Genomic DNA, 15,728 nt, shown 5'->3' with positions numbered 1-15,728 from the left:
CCGGGAGTGTGCGTGTAGAGGGCAGCACTTGCTTATTGGCGTGAAGTGTCAATTTCAAATTTAAAGGCATTCGATTTATACCACTAGGTGGCAGACCTGACAACACGCACGGTCCCTTTATTTTTTAGTACACCTCGTCTTGTGTAATGGGGTTGGCCGGTCAAAGTATTTAGCAGATGGCGCCATCATAGTTTGCCCTGTCGATCCCTAGAATTGTGCCAAATTTTTGTTTATTAATGCCCTGGATGCCAGCCCTTTAAGCCAAATCTCATAGAAAAGGCGCAAGCTATGATGGCGCCAACCCCATTACCCACCCCCATTCCTTTCCATAAGCCCAGTTAGTAAATATATTGACTACTAGCTTCAGCCCGCAACTTCGTCTGCGTAGAATGACGATGATGTCGTTCCTCAGGCCTCAAACTACATATATCCATACCTACCAAGTTTCATCTAAATCGGTAGATGTAACAGAGAGGCAGTTACTTTAGTATTTATAACATTAATATAAATAGTAGGGATTAATAATGTACGATCATTGACTTATAAATATTGCATCTGTTTATATAAACATAGCATTTTTTGCACTCGGTAAATAAATAAAGAGTTCGCGATCGCGTCACATGGAGATTCGAATGAAGCACGGCTTTTAAAAGTATGAATACCTTGCTTGAAAGTTAGTGTAAATAAAACTAATGTCTTTTATGATTTCATTATATTTAAATCTTTTCATGATGGATTGTTTATGGTGGAGCCTGCACCTTACAATAAATACATATGTAAGTAAAGGCAAGTCAGAGACACACTCAAAAAGTTACATATTTTAACGTCTTAAAGCTCCCACAGATCAAAAATACAATATTTTTATAAAAATTATCTGATTCATAACATAACATTGATATATTTTAACCTATAGAATACATGCGCACAAAAGTGCCTAATAGTCTATAAATTTTACTACTTAGCAATTAATACCAGATAAACTGGGACCGTTGTTTAACCTTTTCGACGCCGTGTCAAACACAAAAGCTGTCGCGCTGACGCCACGTCACCGAAGTGTCAAAACTGAAATTGAACTTTATGCATATGCACGTAGGTCTATGTTGCTCTGTGGTCTGTGATATGTGACCGATTAATCGGTCTTTGGCGTTGAACCTGCGGTGCGGATATATCGGTCATTGGAGTCCAAAAGGTTAAAAATATAATTTTGTGTTTAATCTGTTCTAATTCTAAGATAAGGTCAGACGATATTTGGCAGTAGAGAAACGTGACGTTTTCACTTAAAAGGTACCACACTTTCAGTTGTCAATAAAGATATTTCTAATAACAAACAGTACCTTCTTGTTGACAGCTTAAATCAGAACAAAGAAGTAACTCATTCCTTGATTAAAAACGACACAATTAAATTCGACTTACAATTAAAGTCTATTTTTTTATTCGGTAGACTGAAATGATAGTTAATAGTATGAACATGAAATGTCATTTCATACTATTAACTGTCATTTCAGTCTACCGAATAAAAAAATAGACTTTAGAATATCTTCCTTTCTTTTTCAAATAAAAAGTTGCGCATATTAGAAACAGGTTAGGCATAAATAGATTTTTTATGTATAAATTTGTTTAAATATTTACTTGGCCTTCGCCTTCAAGCTCTGGATGTACATTTCCAGCGCCTGCTGCACCTGAGGGTTCTGCAGGAAAGCCAGGAACTCCTGTGTGTCTGCCTGTCTGATCTTCTGCATGTGAGACAGCGGTCCTTGCCTGATTTTGAGCTTAGTCATAGTGCGGGCCAGTGGTGGGATCCTGTCGAACTTCTTTATGAACTTCTTGCATTTGTCTATGGCATCGGCTTTATCTGAAGCTGTTTCGTCAATTAGACCAACCTGAAAAAAAAAGTTGTACTAGTTTACCAAATCAAAATTACTTAAGTTTGAAACTACAAACTTAACATGTTGTATTTATAAAACTAAATGAATGGACTTAAAAACTTACAATAAGTTAAAAATTTAATATAATAGTAATTTCAAAAACGCAACATTACACAGGCACGACACAAATGTTCTTGATTTTCCATAGACAGGTTATGGGCCTAGGAAATCACTTGTTGCAATGCAAATATTTAGTAAATACATATTATGTTTCATTGGCTATGTATATGTGTGTGAATTTGCCTCTTATTTTTGACTTCTGTATTTATAACTCTTTAAACTCCACGCCTATCGTGCGCGCCATTATGAACCTTGTCGGAATGCACAAAGGTTGATATTGGTCTCTAGCCGCGCGCGTCATTTAACGTCTTTGACTGTGAAAGGGTAAGATAAATTGACAATATGCCAATAGCCACAGAAGATAAATTTACAATATGCAAAGGCATAAAAAAATAACATGTTTATTTGTATAGATTTTATTACTGATAGATATTACTAAAGACTGGTCAGATATGGCACTAAACAAAGACAAGTAGAAAAAGAGAAGGAGGCCTTTGCCCGGCAGTGGGACACAGTGGGCTCAGAATAATAGTGATAATTACCTTCAAAGCTTCATCTACGGTAAACAGCTTAGCAGTTGTAAGAGCCAACTCAGCATCCCTTGTCCTAATGGTGTGGCACATGGTATCCATGAACCAGAGCGGAGCCACAATGCCCAGGGCAGTCTCGTTGAGGCCTATGGTGTACTTGCCGCCGACCATGGCACGGTATTCGCAGGACATGGCTAAGAGACAACCACCTGCCGGAGCGTGACCCTGGAAATATATACAGAAAACCATGTTTTTATCCATCAAAAGTAAATTATTGCTGTACCCTTGTAATGCCCACCATATTAGATATCTGCTAAAGAAACTTGAATTTATTTACATACTTAATTGGGTTGAATTTATTTTGTTTGAAAATTTCATGAAAGAAAGGTGATGACCTCAACCCTGAGTTTCTAAATTTGCTGGCCAATAACAACCTCAAGTTTTTAATTTAGAATTGAGTATTGATTATTTTTACTGGCCATTATAAATATGTAATAAGTGATAGCTGATAAGCAGAGATCGGACAGATTGGTGTCATTGCTCGCAATAATGTGGACATGACTCCAAATTTGATTAAATAATTAATCATTTAATTAATTTAATTTCTTACCTGAGGTTTATCTATCTATCTATTGACTAGGGAACAAAATTAAATGTCAGTTAAAAAATTAATTAAAATAAATGATTAATTATTTAATCCTATTTTGAGTCATGTCCACATCATTGCGAGCAATGACGCCAATCTATCCGATCTCTGCTGATAAGACAAGCAAGTGATTAAGGTCCTAATCCAGATTGTCATGCAATGGGCCTAGTACATGTGTTTTTGAAGAATGTAATCTTACATTAATAGCTGCAGCGGTGGCAAATTTGAAACCGAAGAGCTTAATCCATACTTCTTGGAGGGTTGTCCAAAATTGCTCCGCCCTCTTCAGATCAGGTTTGTACATCTCCATGATGTCCAGACCTGCTGAAAATACAGTTGGAGATGCCTGAAATATGGGAAAAAAAGTTAATAATTGCTATAAAGAGGCAACTTAAAACATGTAATTAGCAGTACCTAACTATGACTTAGGTTGTTAATTAATAAACTAACCAATGCTATATTGGTGTAATTATTTGTATATTCCTTTATAATACTCACTGAAGTCAAAATCATGCCTTTGGGTTTGTTTTTAGCCACATCATCGAGTGCTTTGCTCATGGCTTGCAGTAGGTCAAGGTTGAGGCTGTTGACCGGCGCCCGCTGTAGTGTCATCACAGCGATACCCCCATCGTCAGCCACATCCACCATCGGCCCGGCTGACGCTGACATAGGCCGGCATGCTGGCAAAACCCTGGTAGCATGCCTGGCCAGTTGCCTCAAAGGAAACATTCTGAAAAGTAGTTTGAAAATAGAACATCTACTGAAGCAATTTCCTGAGCTAATGTTAATTTAATTCATTAGCGGTTTCCAAAAAATTGTTTACGATTTGTAACACATATTTAAATTAATTTAATTGTTGAATGCCTACCTATTTAAATTTTAGTGAATAATTGAAATTTGTTTGAACCTTGGACTTCTATCTCTTGTGGGGCGACGCAAAGGCGTTTTTCTGAAATTGTACTCGAACTTTTTGAACTGTCAAAAAAGTTTTTGACAGATCAAATATAGTTGGTAAAACCAATATGTCTGTAAATACGAACAAAAAAAACTATACTCATCCTTTTCTTTTGGGTGCTAGTACTAGTGTAAGACAAAGAGAGTATGATTCTCTCTGTCTATGTTTGATATGAGACAGTCCTTTGACAAACTATAGATTCAGTCTAATGGCTCCTCTACACGATGGGCCAACGCCGGCCACTCCAAGGGACGCATTTATGCGTTAGAGGGAGCAAGTGATATTGCTATCTCATTCTACCGCATGGCTGCGTCCCTTGGAGTGGCCGGCGTTGGCCCATCGTGTAGAGGAGCCATAAAATACACTTTGCAGGCTTTGTCGTAATAGCCGAAATATTCGTAACATCTCTTTTCTTAATATGGTGAATGAAAGCGATAACAAACCGCGAAGTGAATGTATAGTTGGTCAAACCAATTTGTCAGTAAATAAGATAAGAACAACAATTTTCATTTTTATTTACTCTATGTTTGAAATGAGACTCCTTTGACAAACTATAGTCAATGTAGCGTATTGATTTGATAGCATGCTTTACAAACGAGCACATTATTGTCATTATTCTGCAAGTTGGTAGACTTGTAAACACAGACGTGCCACGACTGTCAGTGTCACTGTCAAATGTCAAATACAATTTGGCATATTGATATTGCTTTTTATTGAGATTTATCTTTACGCGTGAAAATTCATAATTTTTCTTATCCTTCACAGTATGTAGTGGTACTAAATTCACACAGTAATAGATTAAATACTGTAAAATGTCTCTCGAACAAACAGCGTGCGATGGTAAGTCTCAATCCAACCAAAGTATCTTTGTCAAGTCGGACCTATAATATTTACTGTTAAGCCGGCTAAAAGTACTAATACGTCATGTTTAGACAAGGAAATCTTTGATTTTATAAACCATATCAATGAACAAATACCCTGCTAAGATACAAATCATTAAATCATTTTCGAATAACCGTTTTTCATGTTTACATTTCACAGATCTGAAAGCGTTTGAACGCCGACTGACTGAAGTAATAGCATGTTTGCAACCGGCGACGACTAGGTGGCGAAGTTAGTATCATACAATACAATACAAATACCCTTTATTGCACACCTCATCAAGGCACATAAGTTTTTATAACCATACTTTATTACAACACTTCAAATTATTCTCATATTTCTTTGCAGTCTTGCTGGCAGTGGTTTCGGTTTGCACAGCTATCGCGGCGTGGCACTGGCTGACAGATCCGTTAACTCCGGTAGTCTCTCTAACACAGTCCTTGTGGAACCACCCTTTCTTCGCTTTTACTTCTACATTTTTAGGTAAGTCTGATAACTGAGTTTAGAAATAAGAAACCAAAATTCCTAACTACAACAAGTCTATACGTTAAATTTTGCATGAAACTTTCGATTGCAATATATGATAAAATTCTTTCTTAGTGTTTCGGTTACAGTTTTTTAAATGACAAATCTGGTATTTGATTAGCTAATCTGGTCAGGGTGCTTTTGTAAAGTCAAAAAAGGAAGGTTGGTTTTGTTGTCTGGTCAGATTGTTTTGTTTTGTAACTTTTGTAAGCAGTCTGACCAGAAAAATAGGGGTTGATATTTGATAGCCAAAAAATAACCATGCGATTTCAAATTTAAAATTGAAATATGATTATTTTGGTTGAGTTGAACTTTGATGTTTCTTCTTCTTTGTTGTTTTGTTTATTTCATTCAGTTGTCTGCTGGATTAGATTAAAATATCACTCAAAATATATCAACCAATCACATATCCAAGCAAGGACTTGGACAATTCCCGGAAAAAGGGGGCCAGGTCGCCCACGTACCACCTGGAGGCGCACAGTGGAAAAGGAGGCCGCACCAGTCGGTCGGAGGCCGCGTTGGACCGCGAAAAATGGAAATCCCTTCTGAGAGCCCTATGTCCCTGATGAGGGATAACAGGATACCATCATCATCATCAATTTACACATATTTGTTCTAGTGCTTCTGTTCATGATGGGCGTCCACCGCAAAGTGATCGCGCCGAGCATCGTCACCGCGCGCACGCGCGCTGTACTCAACGACTTCAACATGTCATGCGATGACAGCGGGAAACTCATCCTTAAACCTCGCCCCGCCAATAACTAATGTAAATATTATTTAAGAATACATTACTTTGTAGATTATTACGGCTTTTATTGAATGTTTTTAAGCCTTTATAACAGACAGACTTAACACAGTAGGAAACTGATCCTTAAACCTAGCATAATTTTAGCTTTTAATAAAGTAAATACCTATTATGGACTACTACACACTAGCCCTCTGTATGTGAAAGTTATCAATATAAACAAAGCAAATGAACTAATTAGAGAATGGTATACTTTTGATGCGTAGTCTGATCCGTTACTTTTGCTCACTGTAGGTACCACCATCGTAGGCACAGAATAAATAATAGTAGGTACTTGGTACACAAGATTCACTCTCTTACAAAACGCGTTACGACAGATCTGACCGCTATAGTTCGTTTTTTTAGCATTAGAAATAAGGTAAACAATCTTGATGTGTCTTTTAATTGAAAAACACATTTTAAAAATAAGTTACGGCAAATATGTAACAATTATGAATCTAATACGATCATTTATATTCTTCTGCTTTCATAAGTAATAGTTTTTGATTTTTAAAAAGCGTTTATCTATTAAAAGACATGTCAAGATCGCTTACCTTCTTGCAAGTTCTTTCTAATGCTAAAAAAAACGAACTATAGGTGCCGCAAGCGCGAGCAGGCGTCCGTTCCGTAGCAATGCGCGGCAACTACTATGGCTAGACACCAAAATTGGTGTGGATCGCATGTACTTATGGGTACTTGTAGCGACGCAACCACGCTTGCCGTAGCGAACGAGTTAAGAAAATCAAATTGTGCTGAAATAAAACTAAGTATTGTGAGAGTCTATTCATGTTTATTAATCATAACTTTGGTGTGTTTATTATACTACAAATAATGAGTACCTACTACGTATTATACAAATCGCAATAAACAAATGTGACTCGAATTCAAACAATGAACAACAACCAAGATAGTTAACTACAAATTGTATTACATCCCTCTATGAAAATTTTGCTATAAAATTGTCTAGTTTTATTTTATAACATTCAATATTACGGATACATGCAGCAAGCCATCTTGCAACTGTCAAATAACAACAGAATAATTACAGGGACTAAAAACGTCTAGTTTTGATTTTTACAATCCTAATTTTCAATCAAATCAAATTATCTTATTTCAATCAATTTTTTCATTTCACTAGAGTTAATTTTTAGACTCAACGTGGAGTATTCGTATTGGAATTATTTAAAATGGAATATTACTTTCGAAAACTTATTCGATTATAAAAATAGTTATAAAATTATGACTCTGGGCAGTGTAAATTTGGATTTCGTACCTTATTTTAATATCTATCGGTTATCGATACAGCAATCCACGTTAACATGAGTAAAAGTAAATTTTATCAGCCCTATTATATCGCATACAACTTCGTCACAAATAGGGCAGATCGGGTAAATGTGCCTAGTACAGACATAGAAATAAAGAGTCGAGGTTAGATAGGCGCTTCAACAAGGCTTCAGAAAGGTAAGGAAAGTGCGCCTATAAGTGGCAGTACCTCTTCATAAGATGTTCTCTATTCAAGTGTTTTTAAAGGCAGACCTGACCTTAAGTGCGAAGTAAAATGCCCGTGCATTAGCCGAAATACAATAAAATCTACTTTTACACAGCACTATATTTTATATCGATCAATTCCTAACAATAAATGCAATTTAAAGTATCCACAAGATACATTCGACTTCGCAAGCAACAGTCACAAGTATGAATAAAGATTTATACATTCCAACAGAGATACATTAATCAAGGAGTAATAAAGATGTGCTCACTGTGCGAAGAAAGTTTTATTACCTAATCAATTATGTTACTTTATAAATACGATAAAAATCCTTTGCTACAATGCTTACTAAGGTAGTCATAGTCACAATCATAACAGTTCTATTTGAAAATCTTGAGGCCAATTCGAACTCACATTTCGACATCAAAATCTTACCTAAATTATGTCATTTAACACATTCAGTGCCGAAAACCCGACTATCGCGTATTTTACGATTTTGTTCCCAGGCCGGACGACCCGATAGTCGGGATCGTGGTACTATACCTTTATATAAGGAAATTTTTGTGGTCTGGCTCGGATGTCTTGTTTGGCTGGAATGGCAATGAATGTGTTAATTATCATTCGTCCGTGCATTTCGCTTAAATGGGCGAATGAAGTCATTTTGATGGCAAATTGTAACTTTGAATTGTCCTCCGGGTCCATGCGTGCATATAGTCGACCCAGAAATTCAAACAATATTGTCAACATTTGGTGACATTGTCAATTTGACGACATGGACGCTAGATGCAAGTCAAAGGATCCTTAAGCTAAGTAAAATATCATAATATTTTGTGCCAAAGTGTTAAACCACTACAATTAAATTCGATTGTTTACCGTAAATTATGGTTTAATAAATTTCCAATGAGATCCTAGGAAGAAAGGTACGAGTAAACAAGATTTTTTATACAGGACTGAAATTCACAACTTACGAATGTGGCTTTGATTTGAGCATATAACAGCGGCTTTATATATTTCAAAACATGTATAATGTTTAACTTACGATAATAGAATTGAATGACAAACATAGTAAATATTCCTAATAATTATAAAAACTTGTAAACAAGTAGGACATATTACCTATGTTACGTTTTTACATAATTATAATTATCAATGGTGAAACATATTATAAAAAATCCTTTTAAATTTACTATGACAGATAACATCAAGGCAGTGGTAGGTATATGCATACATTTAACATTGTTAACATCTATATTAATTCAAGAAAGGCATTTCTCGACCATTATTATAGTTAATTATATTTTGTTCAAGTATCACGTTTTTTAACATGATTCAAAATTAGTCAATATTAATGCGATAAGATATTAGTCCACTTTCACGTTTCAACAGACGCGAACTATACGACTAGTAAAGTATTAATAAAAACTTTCTGTCAGTAATTCTATAAAATGCCTTTGAATATTATGCGATAGGAATTGTCTTGTGAGAATTTACATTTCAGTCTTAAATACAATAAAAGTAATATTGGCTTTTATTAAATACAGGGTGGCCAACTTAGAGGTATACAACTTTTTTTTGCCGCCATTTTATTTTGGCGGTAAATATGACAGTTATTGCATGAAAATTAGTTTGTGTAGATACGGCAAATTTATTATGGAGCGTTTAACGACGGAACAACGTGTTTTAATAATTAAAAACAATAGAAACATTAAAAATAACGTTTCCCGGTCGATTAATTTAGAGAAACGGTGACATTGACTGGCCCCCAAGATCGCCTTTAACAGCTCCTGACTTTTTTCTGTGGGGCTATCTAAAGGGACGTGTCTATGTTAATAGGCCAACGAACCTTCAGCAATTAAAACAAAATATTCGAAACACTGTCGCTGAGATAACGCCAGAAATGTGTGAAAAAGTGATGAAAAACGCGATGAAAAGGGTTCGCATCTGCCATGCTGCTAGAGGTGGACATTTGTCTGACATTATTTTCCATGTGTAATTGGCCCAGAGATGTACAAAATGGTTTAAAAAAAGCATTTAAATACAAAATGCAAAATACTTTTCAGATTTACTATTTCAAATGCAAAATACCAAATAGTTTTGCGTTTTGTATTTTAAATGCTAAATGCAAAATAGGTATTTTCAAAATACTTTTTCAAAATAAAATACCTTTTGACCAAATCTCAGATATTTTTATTTATTTTAGGTATTTATCATGAGAATAGCCATAGAATAGATAATGTTCGTCATTTTCGTTTCACATTGACACTAGTCAGACATAATAGCCAGTTTAGACTCTCGTGGCTCGCAAGCTCATCGAGCTAATATAATTTAAACACTAACGGCACGGCATAAGGTTTATAACCGAATGACAAGCCGAATGCGAGTGTGTCGAGGCGAGCCACGAGACGCGCCGCGAGCCGAGCCGCGAGTCTAAACGGCTATAAGGCGCGCACTCTGACCAAAGAAAAACCGGCCAAGTGCGAGTCGGACTCGCGCACGGAGGGTTCCGCACCATCAACAAAAATAGAGCAAAACAAGCAAAAAAACGGTCACCCATCCAAGTACTGACCCCGCCCGACGTTGCTTAACTTCGGTCAAAAATCACGTTTGTTGTTATAGCGGCAACAGAAATACATCATCTGTGAAAATTTCAACTGTCTAGCTATCACGGTTCGTGAGATACAGCCTGGTGACAGACGGACGGACGGACGGACAGCGGAGTCTTAGTAATAGGGTCCCGTTTTTACCCTTTGGGTACGGAACCCTAAAAAAAGGGCGCGCATGGCTAGCAGACGCCTCTATCGGTTAAATTCGGCAATACAAGCGTCATTCGTTCATTTCATTTTGTTTGACTGGTAATGTTGGCTAAACTTAATCACAAAGTATTTTGCATTTTGAAATGAATATTAAAAATGCAAAATACATCTCGAAAAGTTTTTCAAATAAAATACAAAATGTTTTTTACTAAAAGGCATTTAAATGCAAAATACAAAATAGGTATTTTGCATTTTGTATTTGCATTTTAAATAGAAGTATTTCAAATAAATCGCATCTCTATTATATTTAACAAGCAATACTTAATATTTTTTATGTTGTATAGAATAAAATTTCAAAAATAAAGTGTATTTGGCCACCCTGTACTTTAAAAAGCATTTGTATAATTGGCGGTGAAAAATATTTTTTTATTATAATAATAACAATAGGTCCACTTAAATGGTTTTACTTGAAACTATACTTGGTCAACCAGATCTTGACAGTAGAACAAGGCGGCAAATTTGAAAAATGTAGGCGCGAAGGGATATCGTCCCATAGAAAATTTATTTCGCGCCTTTTTTTACTTACAAGATTTGGTTGACCAGCTATATCTGTTGAACGGTACTTATATTCTGTGCTTAAAATAGTAATAAATATTGCACACCCAAATGTGGTAACGAATTGTACCTAAAAGTAATTCCAAGGCATCATACAGTAAGATAAACTTCGAGTAACGTAAATATAAATAATACTTGTTTCTTAATTATCTATATACTCAACTAAGGTAAATGTCCCAGGGACACTGCCCCATTTTGATGTCACCTTTTCCTAGGTAAAAAACTTGGGTTTTAATTTAGTGTCAAACGGACGTTTACCTTACTTCTTAGTTTAAAGTTTTTAAAAGCTGATTTACAAGATTGCCTCTGATGCTATACATATTGTGACGGTACATTCACCTTGCATGTGCGGGGTAGGGGGTCAGATTTCTCGGTAACTAATTTCATAGGCGAATTTGCTTTTCAAGCGTTTGTGCTAACCTATGAAATCCTGTCTGTTTTATGTACATGTCTCAAAAATATCGAGTTTTCGACGACGTCTATATCATTATCTATTTTGTAGTTTTGAGGTTAAATCCTTCCGTCGAGGATGCAGCCTATAGTTTGTAAAGAAGTGATTTCTTGTATAGGTGTATATCTAGATTATTCTAGATCCGTACAAACAACGAATGCTGCTACAATACTATAAATGGTAAAAGGTTATTACAAAACAGTGTGATTATAAAACATCTATTCCTGCTTAATCTTAAGCGGTTGGCTAGTGTCTACAATGCACAATGCAATTCTTGGCTGATCGTAAAAATTCTCGGTTTCGATAAACTATTTTTACAGCATTATGCAATATCTTTAAAAATATGCTGTCATTGAGGAACCATGGCAAAAATGCATTTACCACTCACTATTTAGACGATGACATAATTTTACCCAATATATAACATTTGTAAACATGAGTATTAGGTATTCTAAAATTTGGGACTGCATAAGAAAACTAAAATTATGTTGCACTATAATTTATCCGTGATTTAATTTTGGATAGGTAAGGGCGGTGTCATATGGGAATCTCATTAACCGACTTCAATTTCAAGAAGGAGGAGGTTCAGTTGAGGCTATTTATCATCTATGTCGTGAGTAATTTAGTGCAGAAGTTGACAAGGTTCCCCAGACAGTGTTTGACCCTAAGCGTCCGTTCACACAGCTGTATTGTTTTCAAGACCATTTTAAGAACCTGTATTGCAATTTTGTGGTCATAGAATATTGTCTCCATGTCAATGACAGCCGTGTGTGAACGAGAAACGCAGCTACACTACAGCAACGTAAATGCGCCGATGAGAAATCCCCTAATTTATTGTCGATTCATTCCCCACAGCAACATGCAAGGCTGGAATGCTGACCTCACGCCGCTAGCAGCGTCTTGATGTTCTTCGGCGTCGTCTGATGGTTCAGGTGTTTGGTGGTATACCTGAGGGCGTTCAGCAGAGGCTCGGCCTTGGCCGGGGTCTGCTGTTGTAGGAACTTGACGCAGCCTTTGACGTCGACTGAGGAGGAGCGACAGAACGCGCCGGAGGGGTGGACCCAGTCGTAGAGGATGATTAGGCCGACCATGACGCGGAGTACTAGGAGCGACGTTTCTTCGCGGCTGAACTGAGCGACGAGTTTTCTGGAAACGGTTGAAAATAATTAGAAGGGCAGACGGTACCAACTACCAACTTTCTTGGAAACCAGAGTCTAACGAATGCCTTAGGCTAAAAGATCTAACTCTCAAATTCTTTAGTATAATTAGGAAAGCGCTAAGGTTTAGCCGCTGATCGCCGAACTTTTGTTACCACGATACTCACATTTTTCAAATCATACAACCTTTCAAAGTTTTGAAGCGGTCGTTAGCGCCACGCTTCGCCGCAACTTTCCGTGTGTTCTCGGCTTTAGGATAAGTTTGTTTTAAAATTGCGTAAACACTGGTGTAATAAACTGCTCCAGGCTGTGTTTACGCTATACTGGAATTTACAGCACAATAAAACTATGTACTTATAATGGATTCAGGTCAGCGTATCCCGTACGTGAAGCAAGCGGAAGAATTGATAAGTTTGCTATGCAAAACACGTTCACTGGCATTCAGTAAAATACTCCTGATTGTGTGCCTCAATCAAATAAACTAGTACAGGACATAGGTTTAAAGAAGACGCAGAAAACAGGTCATTTTATCGCTTAAAAACGATTTTTTCCAAAGGTTTCGCTTTTATTTTAATTAATTATCGTTTTTGAAGCGATAACATGACCTTACGTTCAGGAAGCTTCTCTAGAAACTTACATGGTAGGTAGTAAACAATACATGCATGTTATATGTACCTATAACTGAATTCAGTGGCTATGTGCCCACTCCAAGGTAAACCTTTCAAAATAACTAATTTACAAGGGACCTATAGTTACAAATTGTTTGCATAATTTTAAATAAGAGCTCTGAACCGGCAACCATATAACTAATTTAAATTCAGGCATCAAATAAAGTAACGATTTTAATAAAGGAAGCGTACGTAATCTGATCGACGGTGTGACCCGTCAAGTGCCACCGACTATACTCAATAGACAGATGTTTATTGGTCGTTCCCTACAATTGAATTACAAGTAGAACCACGCAGAGTCTAATAATAGTATTAGAGGCCGTGACACAATTAAGATTTTCTTAATAACTGGATAACTTTGTACATTAAGTACTTGTTTAATTTAGTATCCTAATATAATTTTACAGGAAAATTAAAATATAAAGTATGAAATGCAAAGGAAAATACAAAAATATATAATGAAGGAAGGAAGAGGCTGTATGATTGAACGGTTATCATTTAACAGAAAACTTTAATTATTCAAATGTAATACAATTAGATTTAAAGCAGTGAATCAAACTCGATTTATTATTTAATCGTATGGCATGCATGATTAGGCAATCAGAGTACAGCTTTGAGGTTGTTAAGCCAGGCAAATACGTCGGGTGTCACACAACCAGATCCTCAGCTGGGCCAGGATAGGAGTGAAGAGGGCACAGCGCCGTAATAAGTGCTCAGTGGTCAGATCAAACTCGATTAAAGCGGTTTTCTTAGGAAACTAGATAAAAAGTCGCTGATAATAGCAGAAAGGTCAGCAGAAATCCAAACTGACCTAAGTAGATATTTCAAAGTACCTATGGAATGTCAATACTTATTAATGAAGACTAGTGTCCCCAATGGCATCAAACTTTGTAGGCTAGTTCAGAGGCTTGTTTGAAGTAAAGCATTGTCAGTCAAGCAAGCGCGAGTGAAAATATAGTTAATTTGCAGTGCCCTTACCGCATTCATAGCTTGTTCACCATTCTAATGTAACCTTATTGTAAATATGAAAGCAAGAAATTACAGATTACCTACTGATTAAAAGTGTTCGTGGAAGTTTTATAACGAGCTCGACTAGAATCGGACGCGATTTACGATACATTGCCGAGTAAGTTAAGTAAGTAGATGCAAAAAATTCAATGTATCAAAAATCGCACGCGACGTTTTGCAAAGTAGAAGAGACCCATCAATCAGACTATATTTATTAAATAGAATCTAGCATGAACCAGTCGCCGAAACTACCAATGAGCATTGTTATTCAAGGCATACGGCGCATTGTCACTTTCAATGGCTGGTGCCCCGTAAGGAAGCGGACAATCAAGCGAGGGGCGACGCGAAATGCGTCAGGAGCGTTTGATATTTGATGATTGTCAAATTTATGGTGAGTTTCATTCAATAATTAGATATACGTCTTCATTTACACTTAATTTATGGCGTTATTTACAAACGTCTGCTGTCAAATCTAACGAGCTGTTAATAATTGTTCCTCTATTTGTCATTTTGATACATATTTGAATTTGTGTAAAAAGTGATAAGATTAACAGAGGCCTGTTAAGTTTTATGAACCATGGGATTAATGGGGCAACTATATAACATCGACCAGGGGGTCAATAATAGTAGAATAGTAGTATAGTAATAGATCAATATGGAAAGAAATAGAAGAGGCATTTGCTTGCATCGCTTTCTCATCATGTTTCTCAAGCTAACAGAACCTAGGACAGTCTTATTTTAGTTTCTTTGCCCTTTACATTTCATAGTGTCAACAAAAGGACAAGGACTCTATAAAGACCGGACAGTAAATATTCATAATGGAGTTTGGTGAGCTTATTTGAATAAAATAAATCTAAACTGTAAAGTAAGCACGAATTCCAGACGGCACTTGTTCAGAGCTAGTTAATAAACAGAAGAAAAGAAACATTTTCAGACACAAAGGGTTTCAGTTGGAATCGGAACAAAACAAGAACACAAATTTTGAATAGTTTTGTCCAAATAGTGCTAAGTTGTGTTGTCGTGTCTTTGATATGATTTGCACCATAAACACACATTGATAGCGTCATACTTATTCGCAATGTCAATGGAGCTCGGGGCGCGCAGTTTCGCACAAACAGACCACAAGAATGACTAACTCTATTTGAAAAATAGGATGGCCATTGAAATTATTTTTTCCTGGAATCGAGTCATTGGTTGTAAATACTCGTGGGTCCAATTAAAGCGATTACTTAAACATAAACGTGATTCAGACATCCAAATTTAACAGCGAAGACAGGATT

General features: G+C 36.4%; 4 protein-coding genes across 4 annotated transcripts in view; 1 reads left to right on the top strand and 3 right to left on the bottom strand.

Moving 5' to 3' along the window:
- LOC134651902 (protein FAM135A) overlaps nucleotides 1–15,728 on the bottom strand; it is a 148,906-nt gene that overhangs the window by 47,400 nt on the left and 85,778 nt on the right. The gene's annotated exons all lie outside the window — the stretch shown is intronic.
- Nucleotides 1,596–3,927, bottom strand: LOC134652397 (enoyl-CoA delta isomerase 1, mitochondrial-like). Its single transcript, XM_063507574.1, has 4 exons — nucleotides 3,660–3,927; nucleotides 3,361–3,507; nucleotides 2,528–2,740; nucleotides 1,596–1,880 (listed from the first exon to the last, which is right to left on the bottom strand). Exons 1-4 carry the CDS (start codon nucleotides 3,888–3,890, stop codon nucleotides 1,626–1,628), a joined length of 846 nt encoding a protein of 281 aa, XP_063363644.1. The 5' UTR covers nucleotides 3,891–3,927; the 3' UTR covers nucleotides 1,596–1,625.
- LOC134652175 (nuclear envelope phosphatase-regulatory subunit 1 homolog) lies at nucleotides 4,800–6,326 on the top strand. The gene is made up of 4 exons (XM_063507337.1): nucleotides 4,800–4,956; nucleotides 5,158–5,229; nucleotides 5,347–5,481; nucleotides 6,143–6,326. The coding sequence occupies exons 1-4, from the start codon at nucleotides 4,929–4,931 to the stop codon at nucleotides 6,286–6,288; spliced, it is 381 nt and encodes a 126-aa protein (XP_063363407.1). The 5' UTR covers nucleotides 4,800–4,928; the 3' UTR covers nucleotides 6,289–6,326.
- Nucleotides 12,329–15,728, bottom strand: part of LOC134651972 (CYFIP-related Rac1 interactor B) — a 42,420-nt gene continuing 39,020 nt past the window's right edge. The window contains exon 4 of the mRNA XM_063507117.1: nucleotides 12,329–12,761. Coding sequence (XP_063363187.1) covers nucleotides 12,497–12,761 — 265 coding nt within the window. The 3' untranslated portion in view covers nucleotides 12,329–12,496. The remainder of the gene's footprint in view (nucleotides 12,762–15,728) is intronic.

The sequence above is a fragment of the Cydia amplana genome, chromosome 11 (assembly GCF_948474715.1).
Source record: "Cydia amplana chromosome 11, ilCydAmpl1.1, whole genome shotgun sequence".
NCBI classification, from domain to species: Eukaryota; Metazoa; Arthropoda; class Insecta; order Lepidoptera; family Tortricidae; genus Cydia; species Cydia amplana.
This window is presented reverse-complemented; position numbering and strand designations above follow the sequence as displayed.